Source organism: Melozone crissalis, unplaced genomic scaffold (assembly GCF_028551555.1).
Source record: "Melozone crissalis strain CALT ecotype California unplaced genomic scaffold, PUWL_Pcris_2 ptg000008l_1, whole genome shotgun sequence".
In the NCBI taxonomy this organism is placed as follows: domain Eukaryota; kingdom Metazoa; phylum Chordata; class Aves; order Passeriformes; family Passerellidae; genus Melozone; species Melozone crissalis.
Window position 1 is genome coordinate 11,796,844 of NW_026535786.1, and position 17,192 is coordinate 11,814,035.

Genomic DNA, 17,192 nt, shown 5'->3' on the forward strand with positions numbered 1-17,192 from the left:
CTCTGCAGAACTCATCCTAGTTAAAAACACATAATCAACTCAATGTTCAATAACTGTATTAAATGATTACTTGTAGTGCTTTGTAAGTAGTTTTATCAGGCTTATATATGTGTCTGTATTTGGCAGACTACCTGCTGGTCTTCCTCACATTCCCCCTTGTAGCTGCAAGATTTGCAGAGCTCTGGGATTGTAGCTTACTTTAGGGAGATAAGCCCGAAGGGTTTCAGGCTGTTCAGGAGAGATGGATTGGGAAGGCAAGTAGAAGGGCTTTAACAGTGTGAAAAGGAATGCCTTGGGGGCGTGAAGCTTTACCTTGGGCCGGTTGTTGAACCCGAGGACAGTGTGGATAGGGACATCAGAACAGACCAATGCAGTTGATGTCACGGATGTGTCTGCAACCAAACCATCTGATCAAGAAAAGGGAGGTGAAGCCTTCTTTGGACACGGTGTCCTAGAAGCTCTTCTGCACTTGAGAGGCCTTAAAGTGATGGGAATTATATCGAAGTTTTTTCTCTTCTTTTGGGACCACTTGGAATTGGGTGCTTTTCAAAATTTACTTTGGGCTAAGTGAAATCTTTGAATCAAATGCGAACCAATGTTGTCTCCCGCTGCCACCTTCTGCAAATAGAACTCGAAGAGTTTGAGATGACAAGGTGGGAAGATCCTAGCAGGTCCATTTGGACTGGTCACTGCCTTAGGACCTTGCAGTGGATGAGCGTTCCGGTGCCCTCCTGCCCTGACCCGCTTAGGCTTCCCGTACCGTTACCCTGGAAAACCATCACGCACTCAGTCCTGGCTGCAAGAGAGACCGGGGCAGGCTCACCCCCTCGCCTTCCCCTGGCTCTCTGATCTCGCCGAGAGCGAGTCGCTCCCGCCCGAGGTGAGGTGAGACCGGGCGGGGCAACCGGGCTCCGGCTGCAGGTAGAGAGGGAGGGAGAGCGGCCAGGCCGGCCGGCCCGCCCCTGGGGCACAGCCCGCCTCGCCCGATTATGTCACCCGTGCTCAAAACAAAGTTAGGAAAGTGGTTTCAGCCTTTCCGCCGTCTCGCTTCCAGCCCGGGGAGCGCGGGCCGGGCCAGCCCGCGGGGCCGGCGCCTGCGGCAGGTGAGTGGGGGCGGCATGGCGGCCCTGAGCAGCCGGGGCAGGCACGGCCGGTCCGAGCCCGGCCGCACCGCTCTCCCGGCGGGGAGGCACCCGCGGCCGCCGCTTCGCCGTGCCCTGCCCTGCAGAGAGAGCCCCGGTGTCCCAGCGAGCCCCGCTGTGTCGCAAGCCGCGCTTCCTGCGCTGTCCGCGGGCACAGGGCCCGGCGGGGCCCGGCGGGGCCGGCACCTGGCACCGAACGCGCTCCGGCCCCGAGGGGAGCGGCGGCCCGGCTGGGTGGCGGGGCGGGGGGCTGCCCTCGGCGCTCCCCCCGCTCGGTGCCAGGCAGGAGGGCGGCAGGAAGGGGCTGGAAGCGGCCGGCAGCAGGCTGGTGCAGCCCCCGCAGCGCCTGCTCGGCGCGAACGCCCGCACGGCGATGGAGCCGAGTCCGCCGGGAGCCGGGGCTGGCGTGGGGAGCGACAGCTCCGTGCCGGGGCTGCCTCTGCCGTGGCTCCTGCCACACCCGGAATGGTGCCCAAGGGGGTGCCCGAAAGGGCCGGCGGCAGGCAGGGGTTGTGCTGGCACTCCCGCCGTGCCTCGTGTGTAGCTTCGTGCCGATGCCGTCAGAGAGAAATCCCTGGATGGCCTGGCCCCTGAGGAGCTGCCCCGCTGGTTCTCGCTTCCCTGCAGATACAGAAGATGATTGAGTTTGTGGCTGGGGGCTGCCCTCAGGCCCACCAAGTGCTTGGTGAAGAAGAAGGCAGTGCTGTTCATGGTGGTTGTAGAAATGATTCCTGTGTCCCCCTGCAATAGTTTGGTGTCACTCTTACTCTGCTGTAGCACTTAGGTGATCTCTGATTTCATTTTCTGTCTTTCTTGACACTGAAGGTTTATGATGACTGTAAATGACAGTTATGAAAGAAACGTGCTGCTAGCAGGATAATAGATTTCTTAATATACACCAGTAGAACCGATTATTGCTGCATGTAGTGAAATGTGGGTAGTGTCACAATTGGGAGAATGGTAAAATCCCTCTAGAACACGTTGGCTAATTTAATGTGGTCTCTTTTCTTAGTTGCAATTTTGTGGTTTTCAACAGTAGTTTTCAGCTTAGTTTCACTTTTCTTTTTAAAATAAGTAAATTGTTCTGATGCATGGGTAGAATTGTATTGGTTTTCTGTGGGTTGTTCTAAGAACTCTGGTCCCCATATTTGAGCTTCAGTAATTGCACAGATCAAAAGGGAACCATTACACCCAAAGTGAAAATTAAATGTTGGTCTTCTCTAAGCTAGATTCTCATCTTTCATGAAATTGAGAAAAGAAATCAAAAGACAGAGTCTGAATTACAAAAAGGAAGATACATTTCTGTGAATGGAATAAGTAGCAAATGCGATTCAGGGCAGTAATACTTTACAGTCTCCTGGTCTGCCAGTTCTTAGAGACTTAAGTTCACTGCTGCTGTAATGAATGCGATATGTTTGGTTCCTTGTGAGCTATTTCTGCCCCCACCACCACCCTTTCCTCTTATCTGGTGGCAGACTAGAAGATAACAGTAAAACAAGTAGCAGAAATAAATGCACCAAAGATCTTGCACCACTCTACAAGTTTGTTTGTGGTTTCTTCAGACCACAGGATGAATGTGCTGCTTCTAACAGGTCTCTTTTTTCTCCCTTTTCTGTTCATTGACAAATAATATCATTTCATCATTTAGATGGGTAAATGGTGGTTAAATGGAGGAGTAAAGAGTATAGTGGTCTTCCCTGATTCCCTCTCCACTCTTTGCTAATTTGCAGTCTAAATATATATGAACATATTGTCCCAACATGCAAGCTGGGAGTAACACATCTGTAAGGTTTGATTTCTCATGTTGAAAAATAGTGATTTAGTCAGTTCAAGTTAAATCTGATGTAAAAACATAATTGATTCCACTGTTCATGACCTAATCCATGCAGAAGCACCAGGATGTCTGTGTCTGATTGAAACTGAGTTTAAAGATTTTTGGACCCATCTCATTCCTTAGTCTCACAGAGGGTGTGTCAAGGAAAGTGAAGGGTCTTGCTGGGGAGCTTCCATTAACTGAAGAGCAGCATAGATGAAGTTAGGGATCCTGCACAATTGTAAAGATAACTTTCTGAATAATTGGGTCACAGAGAAAGGGGAGGTTGTATCTCTATTCAAAACCAGTACTGAATTAAAATTCAATTAAGAATCTGTAATGATGCATTTTTAATTGTTTGCATAGCAAGACTTTTTTTTGTAGAGCTGAACAGGATGAAGTAGACCAAGCCTCCTAATCAAACATAGATAAGTGGATTTGTTTATGTGTTTCTAAGGCCTTGGAAGTGAGCTGTGTAGAGCAGATAGCATGAAGGTTATCTTGTTCTGCATATAGGAAAATATGAGTCTTTTAATATCATATTTTACCATTACTTTTTGCAGTGGAAAACCAGTGGACTAGCAATCTAAATATTCTTGTGCCTTACTGACATGCGCTTGCCCCATAAAACCTGTCCCACTGACTCAAGTGAAGGTATTTTCCAAGAGCAAGTTTGTAGTTTTAGAAATTCTGAAAGTTTTGAAGACAATAATTCGTGCCAACCCAGCTTCAAACTGAGTGCCAGATAACTAAGGAAACACTTGGAATATGTCTCTCTGTCTTCTAGTGGAATCTGCATTGACTTGGGTCCTCTAAGGTCCATGGCACAGTAGGCTGAAATTTTATACTAATGTTTTTTCCATGAAAAATTATTCGTATTTGAAGAGAATATTCAATTTGCATCTCAAAATTCTTTGACTTGAGTTAAAGATGTAACATTCCTTGAAAAACTAGAGAGTGTATTTTGGACTTCAAGCCAAATTGTTGTTGGCTTTCAGGCAGATAAAAGGTTTTGATTTTTTTTCAGATGTTACATTTTTAGCAAGGGCTTTTGGAGGAGGCAGAATATTTCAAGGGTTTTTTTGTGAAAATGGTGTACTTTAAAGATGTTCTTGTCAACCTGATTTCACCAGCCGAAAGTAACTTGATTTAGCAGTGAGTCATTAGGAAAACCTGAAAGATAAGACAATTAAAAGGGATATATACTATTTAACTTAAACTTTTTCCAGATCTTTACTTCAGGGGAAAGGGGTTTCCAGTGCAAATAATTTGTCTACAAATGGAACAGCTCATGTGAACTGGCAATATCTCCTGGCAGAACGTCATGTTACACCACTTACTAATATAATGCCGTTATCAATACAGTTAATCACATTTAATTTCAGTACTTGGAACAATGCAGCACAATAAATTGTGCTTAGAGGCTTTTTACCACATAAATGATTCTGTGATTCTTTGCAGTCAGATGGACTCAGCCCAGTTTTGACTCAATTACGTTTGGGATGTGTTGCATGTGTTGTAAGATGCTCCTTCTTAACAATAGCTTTTACATCTATGAATTAACAAATGATGTTTTAGAAATAAGTCAAAATAATGGTAGAATAGTTCTACACAGTTCTGGAATAGTTCTCATACAAGTTCTGGAAGTGCTAATGTCTGTCCAGTTTGCAAGGAGAGATTTATAAAACCTCATGTTGCAGCCAGAGATGTTAGCCATAGTTTTAGCCCAAAACGGGTAGCTGGCCAAGCTGTATTTGTATGCAGTAATAATTTATTGGTAATTTAGAGAGATAAAGACAGACTTGGTGAGGAAAACACCCACTTAGATACTTATGCACGCTGGTAGCACCATCCTGCTCAGGTATTGCATAGGCCAGCAGTTTCTGAAGACACAAGGTTCATGCAACCAACAGGCAGGTGAGGAGCAAGAGGTGGCGAGTTCTTCTTGGAACCAGTTTTCTGGAATAAGGTGGAAAGAGCAAAAGGAGGGAGAGGAGACAGGGGGTCCTTAAGCCTGCACAGACTAGAGGCAGGGTGCTCTCAGTTCTCATGATCTTGTGATTATTCTGCAACAGTGATTTCCATGATGATGGCTGCCCCTAAATTCAGTGTCCCTCTGTAAGAAGTTTGCACTTTCAGGCAGCTCTTAGCTTTTGACTTCTTAAATGCATTAAAAAGGAAGCATCCAAAGCAATGAAGCAAAAGCAAAAGATGTATTTCTGCTAAAATCTTTACCTTGAGTAGCTTTACTTCTCAAGGATCCTAGCAGCACTTTACAGGTCCATTTTAACTTAATCCTGCCTTTTTAGTATGGACCCCTAAGAACTGCTAAGATTTAGGCAGTAAATATCCTGTTATTTGTTTTTCTTTAGTGTTTTCATATTGAAGAGCAGGATGGTGAATAAATGAATATGCCTGCTTACCCTGGGCATCTGAATTTTAATACATAGATAGTTTTATTTACTACTTCCATAGAAGCCAGCAAGAATCCAGGCAGATCTTTTGTCTTCCTCTGGGGAAGCTGGCTTTTGGGAGAAGATTTTCTTACAAGCCCAGTGAAAACTAGTTGCTTGGATGCAAATGTTAAAAGTTTAATGAAGATATGTTCACCAGTCAAGAGTTGGAATTCTGCATCATAGTGCACAGAATTGACATAGTTTGTGTATTTGTGGATTCATCTAGGGACAAATGCCAAGCGGGGAGTAATTTGTCTCTGTCCAAAGTCTTTGGCTGTCTGTTTTGGAATCCTTAATGCTTAATCACCTCAAGCATATTTTCTCCTGTTTCACAGTTAATATTGTTGAGACACTGCTTCAGATATTTAATCTGGATTTTTATCCTTCTTCTTTAGATTTAAGGTGGGGTTTTGTTTGTTTGTTTCGTTAGTTTTTCTTAACCAGTAATCTTCTGAAAAGGAGAAATTCCATTTATATGACTTTGGTGTATGTACAACACACAATGTCTTCTCCCAGGTCTTTTTCCTCATTGACTTCTGCTGAGCTCCCTTACCTTGAAATAAATTGTAAGTAAGTTTTAAAGCCTTGTTATAGTATAAGTGAAGCTTTAAGCTTGCAGATAGCAAAGCAGGTGATCCTAATGGTTCCTTTAATCTTTAAAAGCTAATCAGGTCTGGCTGGAGAGTTTCTGTTAATACTGAATGTAAACAGTCTGTCAAGACTGATTCTAAACAGAATTTGGTTCTCCCACACAAATCTACTTACACTAAAGGAATTTCTACATAACTTAGTTTTTCCTTTTACAGGCCAGTGGATGTAGGATTCTTCTTTTGTCTCTGCCTTCGCTACTTCCCTGAAATTATTTTCATGACCCGTTCCTTTCAGACTGTCTTCCTGTGGTCCCTCACAGGAACTCCAGCCTGCCCCAGATCCTTTCCTCCAGTTGAACTCCTCACACCCACTCCATGGTGTAAAATGTCCTGAGATGAGGAGTCATGACAGATCATGTACATCATGAGAGAAGTGAATTCAGGCTGTGTGGAAGAGCCTTGATGATACATTTCATTACAAGATTTTCTGACTTGCATGTTTTTACCTGAAAAGCCAAAACTGGAAGAATCAATGTCCCCTTTTTTTTCATCCAGTTTTTTCTAGGTGTCCAAATGCTTAGGCCAAGCTTTATGATACTTTCATGAGAGCTTAAAGGTTAATTGTCACAGTCATAATTGAGAAAAACCAGGTATTTTCTTGAGCACACAACTTTTTATCTCTGCTATTTAAGTGTGGGACCTAAATTTTTATGTTGGATGGTCATAAAATCTTTTTTTTAATGGCTAGAGGTAACACTGAAGTCCACTGATCTAGTCATCTTTCTCAGGAATGCTCTCCTCTGCCATTGTTTGCAGATTTGTGTTTGGTCTGCTCTTCCATGATGGCAGAACTGCACTGCCTTTGCAGTCAGGGGTTCAGTGCTCCACCTTCTTTATGCTTGGGTGGGTTTTCATGTCTGACTTGTCTGACGTGTTTGCTTCTTGTGGATTTGTATTATGTGCATAGGGAGCATTTTTCTTCAATCCTTTACCTAGGAGACTTCTATGTACTTGAGCTTGGTTATTGTGCTCTCTTTGGTCTTAGCAATCCCATTCCTCTGTCATTCTCTGTAGGTCCTGCTTTTTTTGATTCTTCCTAGATGGGCCACTTGGGCTTAATCAAGTTAAATAAACTGTAACTTTCCAGTTGGAATTGAAAGGATTCTACAACAGATTTCACTGTTTGACTGGATGAATACTTGCTTAAAAGCAGGGCAGAGCAGTTGGGAACAGAATGACTTCTTGTGGTGATGCATTTTAGCTTTAGGAGCTTTTTAGCACGGTGCTGGATAACTAACTCTGATAACTAACTCTGACACTAAGTTATTTCTGAAGAGGTCCCTGTTCATGTGTCAGGCATGCTACACTGCAGCTGGGGGTTATTTTAACATTTGATTGTAGGAAATAAATATTTCTTGTAGAAAAAGTATGCAATCTATTTTTTATTTTGTAGTGTTTGCAAGACGTGTGTTCTCTCTCATAACAGTGTTTTGGATAAATCCAAGGTGACCTTGGTATTAAATAAGCTTACGGTATTTTTCAGCTGATGGTATTTTGAAGTGTGCTGCAGAAAATTTGTACCTGTAGACACATGCTAAGAAAAATATTTCACTGAAACCTGAAACCAGGAGAGATATGAGGCAAAACAGCTCTCTATGTTTTTAACTATCACAGTTAGGGAGAATGGGGTTGTCACACATCATGACTTGTGAAATCTGTGGCTCAACGTTGTTCTGCACCTCTAGAGTTTGGTGATTTGCAGTAGACCTGACTGGAAATGATGGAAATGCCTTTTGGAATATTAACAGTGACTTCCCTTTTGCAGATCGGTCCAAAATTTCCCTCATGATTAATGGACAGAAACCTCGTGAATCACACATCCTTCTTTAGTATTTGGAGCTATGCTTGTTTGCATCAGGTCATGATATCACCTATTTTGCATAGTGAAGTGTGTTTGTAGCTAAAAGAATGGAAATCAAAGGTCTTAATGGAATTGATTTTGTAAGCCATTCATTCTCTAAAGGAGATGCATGAGTGAATGGGACTACCTATGTTATTTGATACTGGCTTTGAGGTAATTACTGAGTGCTGATTCAGTAATGTGGGACAAATTGCAGTTTTAATCTTTCATGTTATTACCAGCATTTGCAAAGTATCAGGACACTGTAGGAATTATGATGAACTCTATCAGCTTTAGAAGATGCCATAAGGATTAAGAATTTTTGCAGATGCTCTAATTTAATTTTCTGCTGTATTGAAGACACTTGCTGTGTAGCAAGTTTTTCTGAGGTGTATAAAAGGTGGGGCAACTTATAAGAAGGTGCGGCTCTCATGATGCATGTAATTTCATTTTGTGTATGGAAGTATTTAGAAAGCATGGTGATGTTTGCTGAATTGTACTGTTTGCTAACTGCAAACAACTTCCTCAAAGTGTATATAGTGCCTTTTGTTCCACCATTTTTGATCTGGTTTTGTATTTCTGTTCTTTCACTTACAATAGGCTATTTATTCCTTGCATAGTTTTTCTTTTTTCCTAAGGAAGTCTGATGGACTGTGCAGAGGCAGACACTAGCAGCACTTACTCTCTTGATTAGTTCAGCCTGTTCCTGAAGTTGTGGCCTTCTGGAAATTGTTGAAATAAAAAATCTTTAAAAAATCCCAAAAGCATTTTGAGTCTGGGTCAATTTTGATCTTGTCAAGACTGTCTGCAAGCTGTACTTGTCCCATTGATTTTCGGTGTTTTTACACGTGTTTTTAAGTTAGTATCATTGCTAAGCTGAAGCTGATGGTCTGGTTTGTTACCTCATACACTGGTGTCAGCCAGAAGTGAGCTGTATTGAAGTAATGGAGGTTCAGGTGTGTAAAAGCAGTATGAAGGGAGAATTTTATCTGGACTATTACACCAGTGTAGTTTGATTGTGCCTTTCCATCTGGTCCACTTGTGGGTGGCTATATACAGTGAGAGCAAAGATTCATCTGGCTCAAATACTGTTTTTAAGACTGTTGGAAACGTCATGGAAGGATTTAAGAAACAGGGCAATTATAGAGCAGTCTTTTCCTTTGTGTGTCTTCCCAGCTACTGAATGTTGGTCAGACTTTCTGAGGTAGAAATTTTCCTCACAAGAGAAAGAGATTACAGCTGTTCAGGCAGCTCTAATAGGCAAAATCCCCTTGTATGTGTGACCAGAATTCCCCATGACAGCCTTTTCTAGCCTTGTTAATTATGGATGCTCTGGCATGGATGCTCTGGCAGACTTTGCTGCCTCTTGGCTTGTCCCAGCAGAGAGGTCTTGGGGTTTATAAGGCACCACTGACAGCTGTACATTAAAATTCAAGGAAGATCCATTCTGAGGGAGGAGTTTCCTAAGGTGGCGTGATACTGGGTGGTTTAGACATCTCTTGGCTCCCCTCTGAGTGTTTTTCCTTGTCCTTCTTGTAACACTGCACTAGGAAGATTCTGACAGGTTCTTTGGCCATATAGCCAAAGTTATTCCAGTTCTGGAAAGTATTTGAACAAGAGTCTTGGGATGATTGGAGTGATAAAAGAGAGGAGAGAGGGAAAGGAAAATTACCTGTGTTTGCAAATTTTTTCACATGGTTTCAGAGGGGCTGAGTGATTTGCTCACCAAAATCTTAGTTTGGTTTGATGTCAATGGCCTATTTGCAGTAAATTTACACTTACATGCAATGTGGGAAGTCCAGCTGCCTGGCCCATGGGTATCAGAGAAATCTTTGTCACGGGAAGCTGTGTGCGTTCTCTAAGATGAACACATCTTAGAAGATGCTGTGTTCCAAGAGTGTCAGGTTTGAACTTGAGCCTGGAGTAAAACAGGCTGAGTTGCTCTATGTGATCAGAGCCTTTTCACTTTAAGAAGCTGCGTAGACAAGCCTAAGGTCTTGTTTCCTCATATTCTATCTTCATATCCATGCAGTACTGAGGTCTTTGCTCTGAAGTCAACATAAGTTCCATTTTTAAACAATTTTCACTGGCCTTTCTGTTGTTCCAGATTGTGCCAGTCATACTGGATCACAATCAGGCTATATTCTCATATTATAGTCAAATGCCTTAAAAAATTCTTTGTTCTGTTAAAAATTTTGAGATAAATTTGTGTCTCAAATTTATCTACTACTGTGTCTCAAATCTATCTACTTTAGGCAGACCTACTTAGATAAGAACTACAAATTCAAGACAAATATGTGAAGTCAAGTTGTAGTGACTTTACTCTTGCCTTTATCTGTATTTCTTGTGTTTTCTTGTTCATGTTCATCGATTGTCTGTGTTTCTTGTCAAGCTGGCTGATTTTGCTTTGAGACTCCATTTCAGAGCTAGTTTTGTCCTCTCCTTCCCTCAGACTCCCCCTTCCTTGTTCATCATCCCATTTGCAATGTCTTTAGTGAAGCCCATCAAGGGTAAGTGTCTTCAAAAAGCTTTTTCCTCTTCTAAGCTTTGGTGGCTAATTAAAGAAATGGTTGCTAAGAGATTGTATTGAAAGCATCATTAAGAGGGTCTGATTTGATTTTTTCCTTTCTTTTTCCCATGCACAGGTTTCAGATCAGAATTTATGGGTAAATGGGATAGCCGCATCCCAGGATATTCCTGAGCTGAGACTGTAACCATGGACAGAATAAGAGGAGACTACACCAGTCCCGTGCAACCAGGAGATGCAGAGAGGAGCAGGACTGGAGAACAAGACCCAGAACTAACTGTGCTGGGAAAAGCACAAGAGTTCTTTCAGATTTGTGATCTGGAAGGCAAAGGCTTCGTCACTCGTCAAGACATGCAGGTAAAACACAATTGGTTATGTGAAATGCGCGGCGAGAGAAGCTCCTAAAGCCCTTAATGAGTTGAGACTGATTAATTTAGAGTTAAAAATGTTAACACCCTCCTCATAACTTTAAAGAGATACGTGAGATTTAAAATAATATCTTTGAAGTCTTACATAATGCTTGCATTTTTCCTCACAGACAAAGCAACAAAAAAGTGGAAAATCAAAGTAAATTAGGTTTAAAAAAAAGCCCCAGGACTTCAATTCTATTCTTGTTGAAAACGTCGAAACACCATTAAATTCATTGCTTTGTGATTTGCCACAGTGTCAGGGGTGTATTTAGTCTGCCAATTCTATCCTTTTTTCAGCAAAATTGTGTAAATAAAGTCTTTCACTGTGGCTTCACTGTCAGGCAATGGTGAACTCTCAGCTGGATCACATATATATGTAGAAAGTACAGAGGAACAGTATTTTTAGCATTATTCAGTGTTGGCAGCAGTCTTAGGAAATTGTGCTTAATTTGTTTGAGGGCCCAAAATCAGATTTGCTGAATATGCTGACGAGAAAAAGCAACTATATATAACAAAAGCTTTTGAAAATGTGATTGTGGCACATTGCAGAAGTGATAAGATGATTTGAGCCAGTATGTGGTAGAGAACAGAAATGTACTCATGCTTGACATGCAAAGCATAACTTGTGTTAATCCATTTCTACTTCAGTACTTACAGATGAAACAGAATTAGGGAGCAGGAGCAAAACAAATTCATCATGATCTACGACTAAAGAAAGCATCTAATAGAAAATTTAGAAACTTTCTCTGTCCTGAGAGACAAAAGTTGTCTGTATGTATGAAAACACAGTTGAAACAACTTTACCTATTTTGGAAAAGCAAAACCCTCCTAAATAAACTGCTCAGTTTGCTAGCTCTCAAGAGCTTTCTTGGCAGTTGTGTGTTGCTGAGTTTTCTGATGACCTCTGTTAATTATGCAAAGTTAAAAAAAGAGAGGAATGCAGATGTTGGCTCTGCTGTAGGCTTTGCCAATCTGCATTATCTCACTGAAGTAACTGAATTCAAAAAGCCAAACATATTGCCAGTGGTAGTGTTTGGTAAATCCAAAGCCACAGAGTTTAATGGATTACAATTTTACCCTCTTTCTAAAAACTGAAAGGCATAGATTTTTACCTAATGGAAAACCGCAATATGTATGTGTATGTATACGTATATAAAAAGTTTTAATACCTGTTTTTGCAAGGAATGTAAAATTATTTGATTCTGTTTGATTCTAGGTTTATGCTTAGAGTGCTGCTAAATTTATACTTCAGGTTCTAAAACAGATGCTGCAAAAATGCAGTAGAAATAGTGTTGCAAAGAACAAATAAAGTTCTATTTCATTCCTCTATTTCATCATGTTTGTTTACTGTAACTGAAAACTCTCTCTATGTATGTAAGGGTATGTAAGCTCTTTAATATAGAAATAAAGGTGCTCAGGACATTTGAGATGGTGTTTCTTTATACTTGATTTTGTTTCCTGCATTTTTCATTATGTTTACTCACTATAAGAAAAACAAAATTTAATGAAATAAATCAGTTTTTTCCTTAAAAGGTACTAAGTGTTGATCACTTCTGTATTGTGCTGTATTTGGTAGGTCTGTACTGCTTATCATTCCTGAAGCTTTGCTTCAGATATAGGATGCTAATGCTAATCCTTTTAATCTTTAGGCTTGGGATACAAGGCATGATTTCAACAGAGTGCAAAGTATCTGAAATTTAATTAATCTTGATGGAACAAATCTTGCAGAGTTTTTTCTCTTGTGTCTGTAACAGTTACTACATGAAAGATTTACTCCTCCTTGATTATATGATGTTGTTTATTGTGAGAGGATGTTAATAGCTGGATTTAAAAAAAAAAAATTATTCCATTTCCAAATATCAAATGTACTCAACTTTCAAACCATCAAGAGGTTTTCTGAAATGGCAAGAAAGAAAATTCTACCTTAGACTTGAAACCACAGTTTCATCTATTGGTCCTTGAGGTTATAATGAATAATGAGGGTTAGTGCTGTAAAATGTTTTTTTCTAAAGTACATGGGAGGATTGGGTTCAGATGTTGCTCTTAGCTGTTTGACCTCTGTCCTTGTACTTAGCTGAGTAAAAGCTTGGTATTTTAGGAGAATTAAGCGCAGATATCATGAAGCCACAGAGCACATTTGGTGGCAGTGCAGATAGCTTCTTTTGAAGCTCCAGTGGTATCTCTGAATATGTTTTGTTTTCTTTTCTTTTCTTTTTAAAATTTTAGGAGCCTCATATTGAAAGGGCCTATGTAATTTTACAGTAAGCTTAAAATGAGCAAATAAACAAAAACACAACAGTGAGACCAATAACATTTTGCTTTCCTAGCCACAAACCACTTTAATTTTTTTATTAAGAAAAAACCCAAGAGGTTGGGAAAACATTGATTTAATCTTAGTAAGTGTCCCAGCTCATAAAAGTCTGCAAATGATCTGGAGGGAATTTAATGAAGCAAAATGTTGGTACATTCCTTAGAATCTCCTATTTTCACACCTTTTTTTTTCCCTTCCCCCCAAGAAAATACAAGTAATAATGGTGTTTTCTACTGTAAATTTAGTGTAGTTCTCAGCAGAATTTGGATGCTGCATTAGGGCACTGCAGCTGAGGTTGGAGAAGCCCATATTTGTCAGTCAGGTTTGCAGCAGGACCCCCAGATCATTGCGCTGGCATAGCAGCTGGGTCTGTATTTTTGGCATGGTCAGATTGGGTGCTCCTTCAGCAGGTTCCAAAGATCTGGTGGTAAGAGTACAGTGTCTGTTTTTCTGAATGTAAAAAGAGTAATTTGTTTGAAGCACCTTCTCCCTCATCAGTGTGGTGTTGGCTGTAAGAATTTTACAGGAGAAACTGATTATAAAAGGTTTCCCTTTAGATCGTAGAGTTTGAAATCCAAACTTTGGGAAGATGGGTGTGTTTAAATAAGAAACTGAAGACACTGATGAAATAAGTCATTTAAACTGAGTTTTTATCAAGTTTTCCTAGGTTTTGCTTCTGGAAGCAGGCAGCAATACACAACTAATCCTTATCAGAAATCCTTTTGTAACTATTCCAGGTAGTTCTGTGCTTTAGTAGCGCTGTTGCTTTTACTTCTCAGGACCACCTTGGAATTCCTTTTAACACTCCTATCCAAACAGTTCATAAAGCATACCCTAAACTCTTTGTGGAAACCAGGGAACTCCTGGTTAATGCGTTTCAGCCAATTCTTTCCTTGCCTATATGGTTTAGAATACTGAATAGTGATTTCTGCTGTTTTGGATTGCAGGAGAAATGTTTTTTTGGTCCCAAATACCTCCCCAACAGTGGAACAGATCAGCACTTTTAATCTAATGAACTTTATCAACCTACTAGCTTGCAGTTTTAATATGTTGTATATAAAACAGGAGTTTTGGGGGATTAAAATGTTAATTAATAAAGCAGAGGAGTGAACCAGTGTTTATTTATATTGCTTCTCAAGCTGAGGAAAGGTTTTAATTTTCCTAGTGCTGTCTCCCAGTGGAAATACTGGTTATTGGTGTTGTTTGCCACTCCAGTTTCCTCCTGTTTCTGGGAATCTGTCTACACTGTTAAAAGAATTAGAGTAAAACCATTAGTATCAGTTTTATAGAAGTCTTTTCTTTTATGTCTTTAGATTATCAGGAAAAAGTATGTGATACTTGTGGAGCTGATTTTATGAAGCTATGTCTTTTTTGGTGTGAGCATGCTTAATTACAGAAGTAGACAGTCATGAACTCCATTTAACTCATTGTGGGAACTACAGGTTTTGTCCTTAGACTGTGCAGCTGTCTTAGCTTTGTTTTATTTGCTTATTTATTTATGTACACTTTTTGAATCAGCTTGAATTAGGACAGTATATTCTCTATAATGTAGTCATCTAGAGAGTCTCTTGCTTGACTTTATGACGTGGAAGGAACTAGTTGTACAGTTCTGCTGCCAAGTTTGCCCAGTAGCCTGATAACCAAGGCATTTCACCAAGATAATCAAGCCATTTCACCAGGAGGCTGAGACTCCACCTCAGGTTCTTCCTCTTCTCCATATGTTTGGAATTTGTGGCACCAGACAGTTGTTCTCCCTGTGTCATCATAGTGGGTTCATAAAGACAAATAAGTCATTAAAGCACGTGTCCCTCACTTGATCCGGTTTTGCTCTGTAATTAATTTTCACTCAGGGAAGCAAAGGACCTGTCCTGCTGTGCTATGGATGTTTTGTAGAACCCAGTCTTCCTCTTATCCTGTAGTAATGGATAAAGTTGCTGCATGTTTTTTCATTACAGAGACTGCATCCTGAGTTACCTCTTAGCCTGGAAGAACTTGAAAAAGTTTTTGTTACATTGGATGCTGATGGCAATGGCTCACTTACCCCAAAGGAGTTCATCACAGGATTCAGTGAGTTTTGGAAACATGTCTCTTCTTTTGAGCTTTATTCATGTTCTGTACTCTCCCCATGAATCAAGAGGAACTTTGTCTTAACAGGACACTTAATACTTAAGGGTGCCAGACTGTTCCCTAAATGTAGCAGATATATATAGCAGAGGAAGAAGTGATCAAATTATATGAATAAGTAGACAAAGGGCTTCTGGGTCTTTCTCTCCTGTGTAAAATGACAAGCCATGACACAGTATGAAAAAGTGATGAAATCACCTGAATCACACCTGTTTTAAGCTGTTGAGTAAATCTATGTACAATTTATTGAAGGTTTCATTTGGGCAGGGGGGATGGGGAGTCTTGTGTGTTATTTCATATCAGCTAATAGGACAAGAAAGATAATTAAAGTTATCTCTAATCTTAATGTAAGACAATGCTAGGAGTTTGTTAGCACCATTGTCCTTAGAGCTATGGGAATGCTTTCTACAATGAATTAATTCTTCAAGTGATGTTAATTTATTTCAAAACAAAACAGGATGAGGCACTTATTACTTCTGTAAGATGTGATCTGATAAGTCTTTGTAAGTGCTTGTTTTTCAACAGCACCCTTATTGTCATATTCTCTGTGTTTGTCACAGGGTGGTTTTCTCCCCAGATGTGACGTTCCAGATAAGATGACATTGTTAGTTAAACAGTGCTTGGTTGTTTATGCAGAATCAATTTTGTACCTAATTTTAGAGCTTACCAGCTCTGCTGGCTAAGCTTAAGCATTTTCTCTAGAACACCGAATCTCATCTAGGTGTGAATTGTAACAGCAAATCTTAATTTAGTTAATATCTACAGGTCCAACAAACAGGATTTATGTTTTTGGTTTCATCAGTGCTTTGAAACCCTAATTCTCTCATGTCCCACCCCTCCCATTGTAGAGGTAGATCAAGTATCTTCATAGGGTATGCTCTAATCTGAAAATTGACATTATTAAAAAATGAAATAATATATGCTTTGTTTTTCATGAGTTAAATTAAGATTACTTCCATAAGCAGTCCCTGCATAACCAAAACTCTTTACTAAGGGAGATTGTAAGTGGCTGCCATCTCAAGCAGCTCCAGATCCTGGGGATTCTTCCTGCTCAGGTGCTGGAGCCCAGTCCAGAGGCCCAGGTGGATGTGGCCACTGCTTTCCTGTTTTAAACACGTACCCCAAAGACACCCACACAGCACACGCAGGACATGGACCACACCACGTAAAGGATAGGGATAGACAGTTTGAGGCATGGTACATCTTAACCTGCCACACAGCACTGACAGGTATTTTCCAGGCCAGCTAGTCCTACATTTGGCTAGGTGATGATGTTGGCATTCCTGGAAGCAGAAGCTGTAGTAGATAAAAGCTGCTTGAGCAGCCAGAGTAGTGTCTGGATAAAGCTCATGCTGCACCAATTACTCTCTCACCTGGGAGGGTCCTGTTTCTATTTCTCCAATGGTGGCAAATCTGAAATTTACTGTAACCCCTCTTTGCAACATACTCCATTCTGTTGCCAACATGCTCTGTTGGGTGCTATGAGAAAAAATGCAAGATGGAGTTAATAAAAACTAAACCACACCAGTGTTTCTGTTTCCTTGGATCTATAGAAATTTCTGTACTGGAACTTAGAATATAACAAAAAAATCCTTAGCATAAAATCACAATATTCCCCCTCCCCCAACCCCCCAAAAAGTTGACTATTCATGTGATGATTTCCTCACCATACAGCTACTGTTAATAAAATGTAGCTTTCTGTATACAATTTATATAGGAATTGAATGTGTCTTTGGTCATGTGCTAAAAAGAATGTTAAATTTTATTTAATATACATTTTATCAGTACTGATATTTTAGATCCCTAATCTATTTGAACCTATCAAGAAACAAACCCACAACATTTATGAAGAGTTGTTACTGCAATTTATGTCCTTTTATGTTTTGCATAGAGATACAAATTTTTTTATTGTTTGTGAA

At 40.4% G+C, this 17,192-nt stretch overlaps 2 protein-coding genes across 2 annotated transcripts in view; one reads left to right on the plus strand and one right to left on the minus strand.

Annotated features, from left to right (window-relative positions):
- Positions 1-1,013: 1,013 nt before the first annotated feature.
- Positions 1,014-1,853, minus strand: LOC128933217 (proline-rich proteoglycan 2-like). The gene has a single exon (XM_054270146.1). The coding sequence runs from the start codon at positions 1,851-1,853 to the stop codon at positions 1,014-1,016; it is 840 nt and encodes a 279-aa protein (XP_054126121.1).
- An 8,764-nt stretch (positions 1,854-10,617) lies between these two features.
- CRACR2A (calcium release activated channel regulator 2A) overlaps positions 10,618-17,192 on the plus strand; it is a 42,000-nt gene continuing 35,425 nt past the window's right edge. The window contains exons 1-2 of the mRNA XM_054270027.1: positions 10,618-10,785; positions 15,105-15,216. Coding sequence (XP_054126002.1) covers positions 10,618-10,785; positions 15,105-15,216 — 280 coding nt within the window. The remainder of the gene's footprint in view (positions 10,786-15,104; positions 15,217-17,192) is intronic.

Coding starts and splice junctions, on each gene's coding strand:
- LOC128933217 (XM_054270146.1), bottom strand. CDS start 1,853: ATGAACAGCACTGCCTTCTTCTTCACCAAGCACTTGGTGGGCCTGAGG.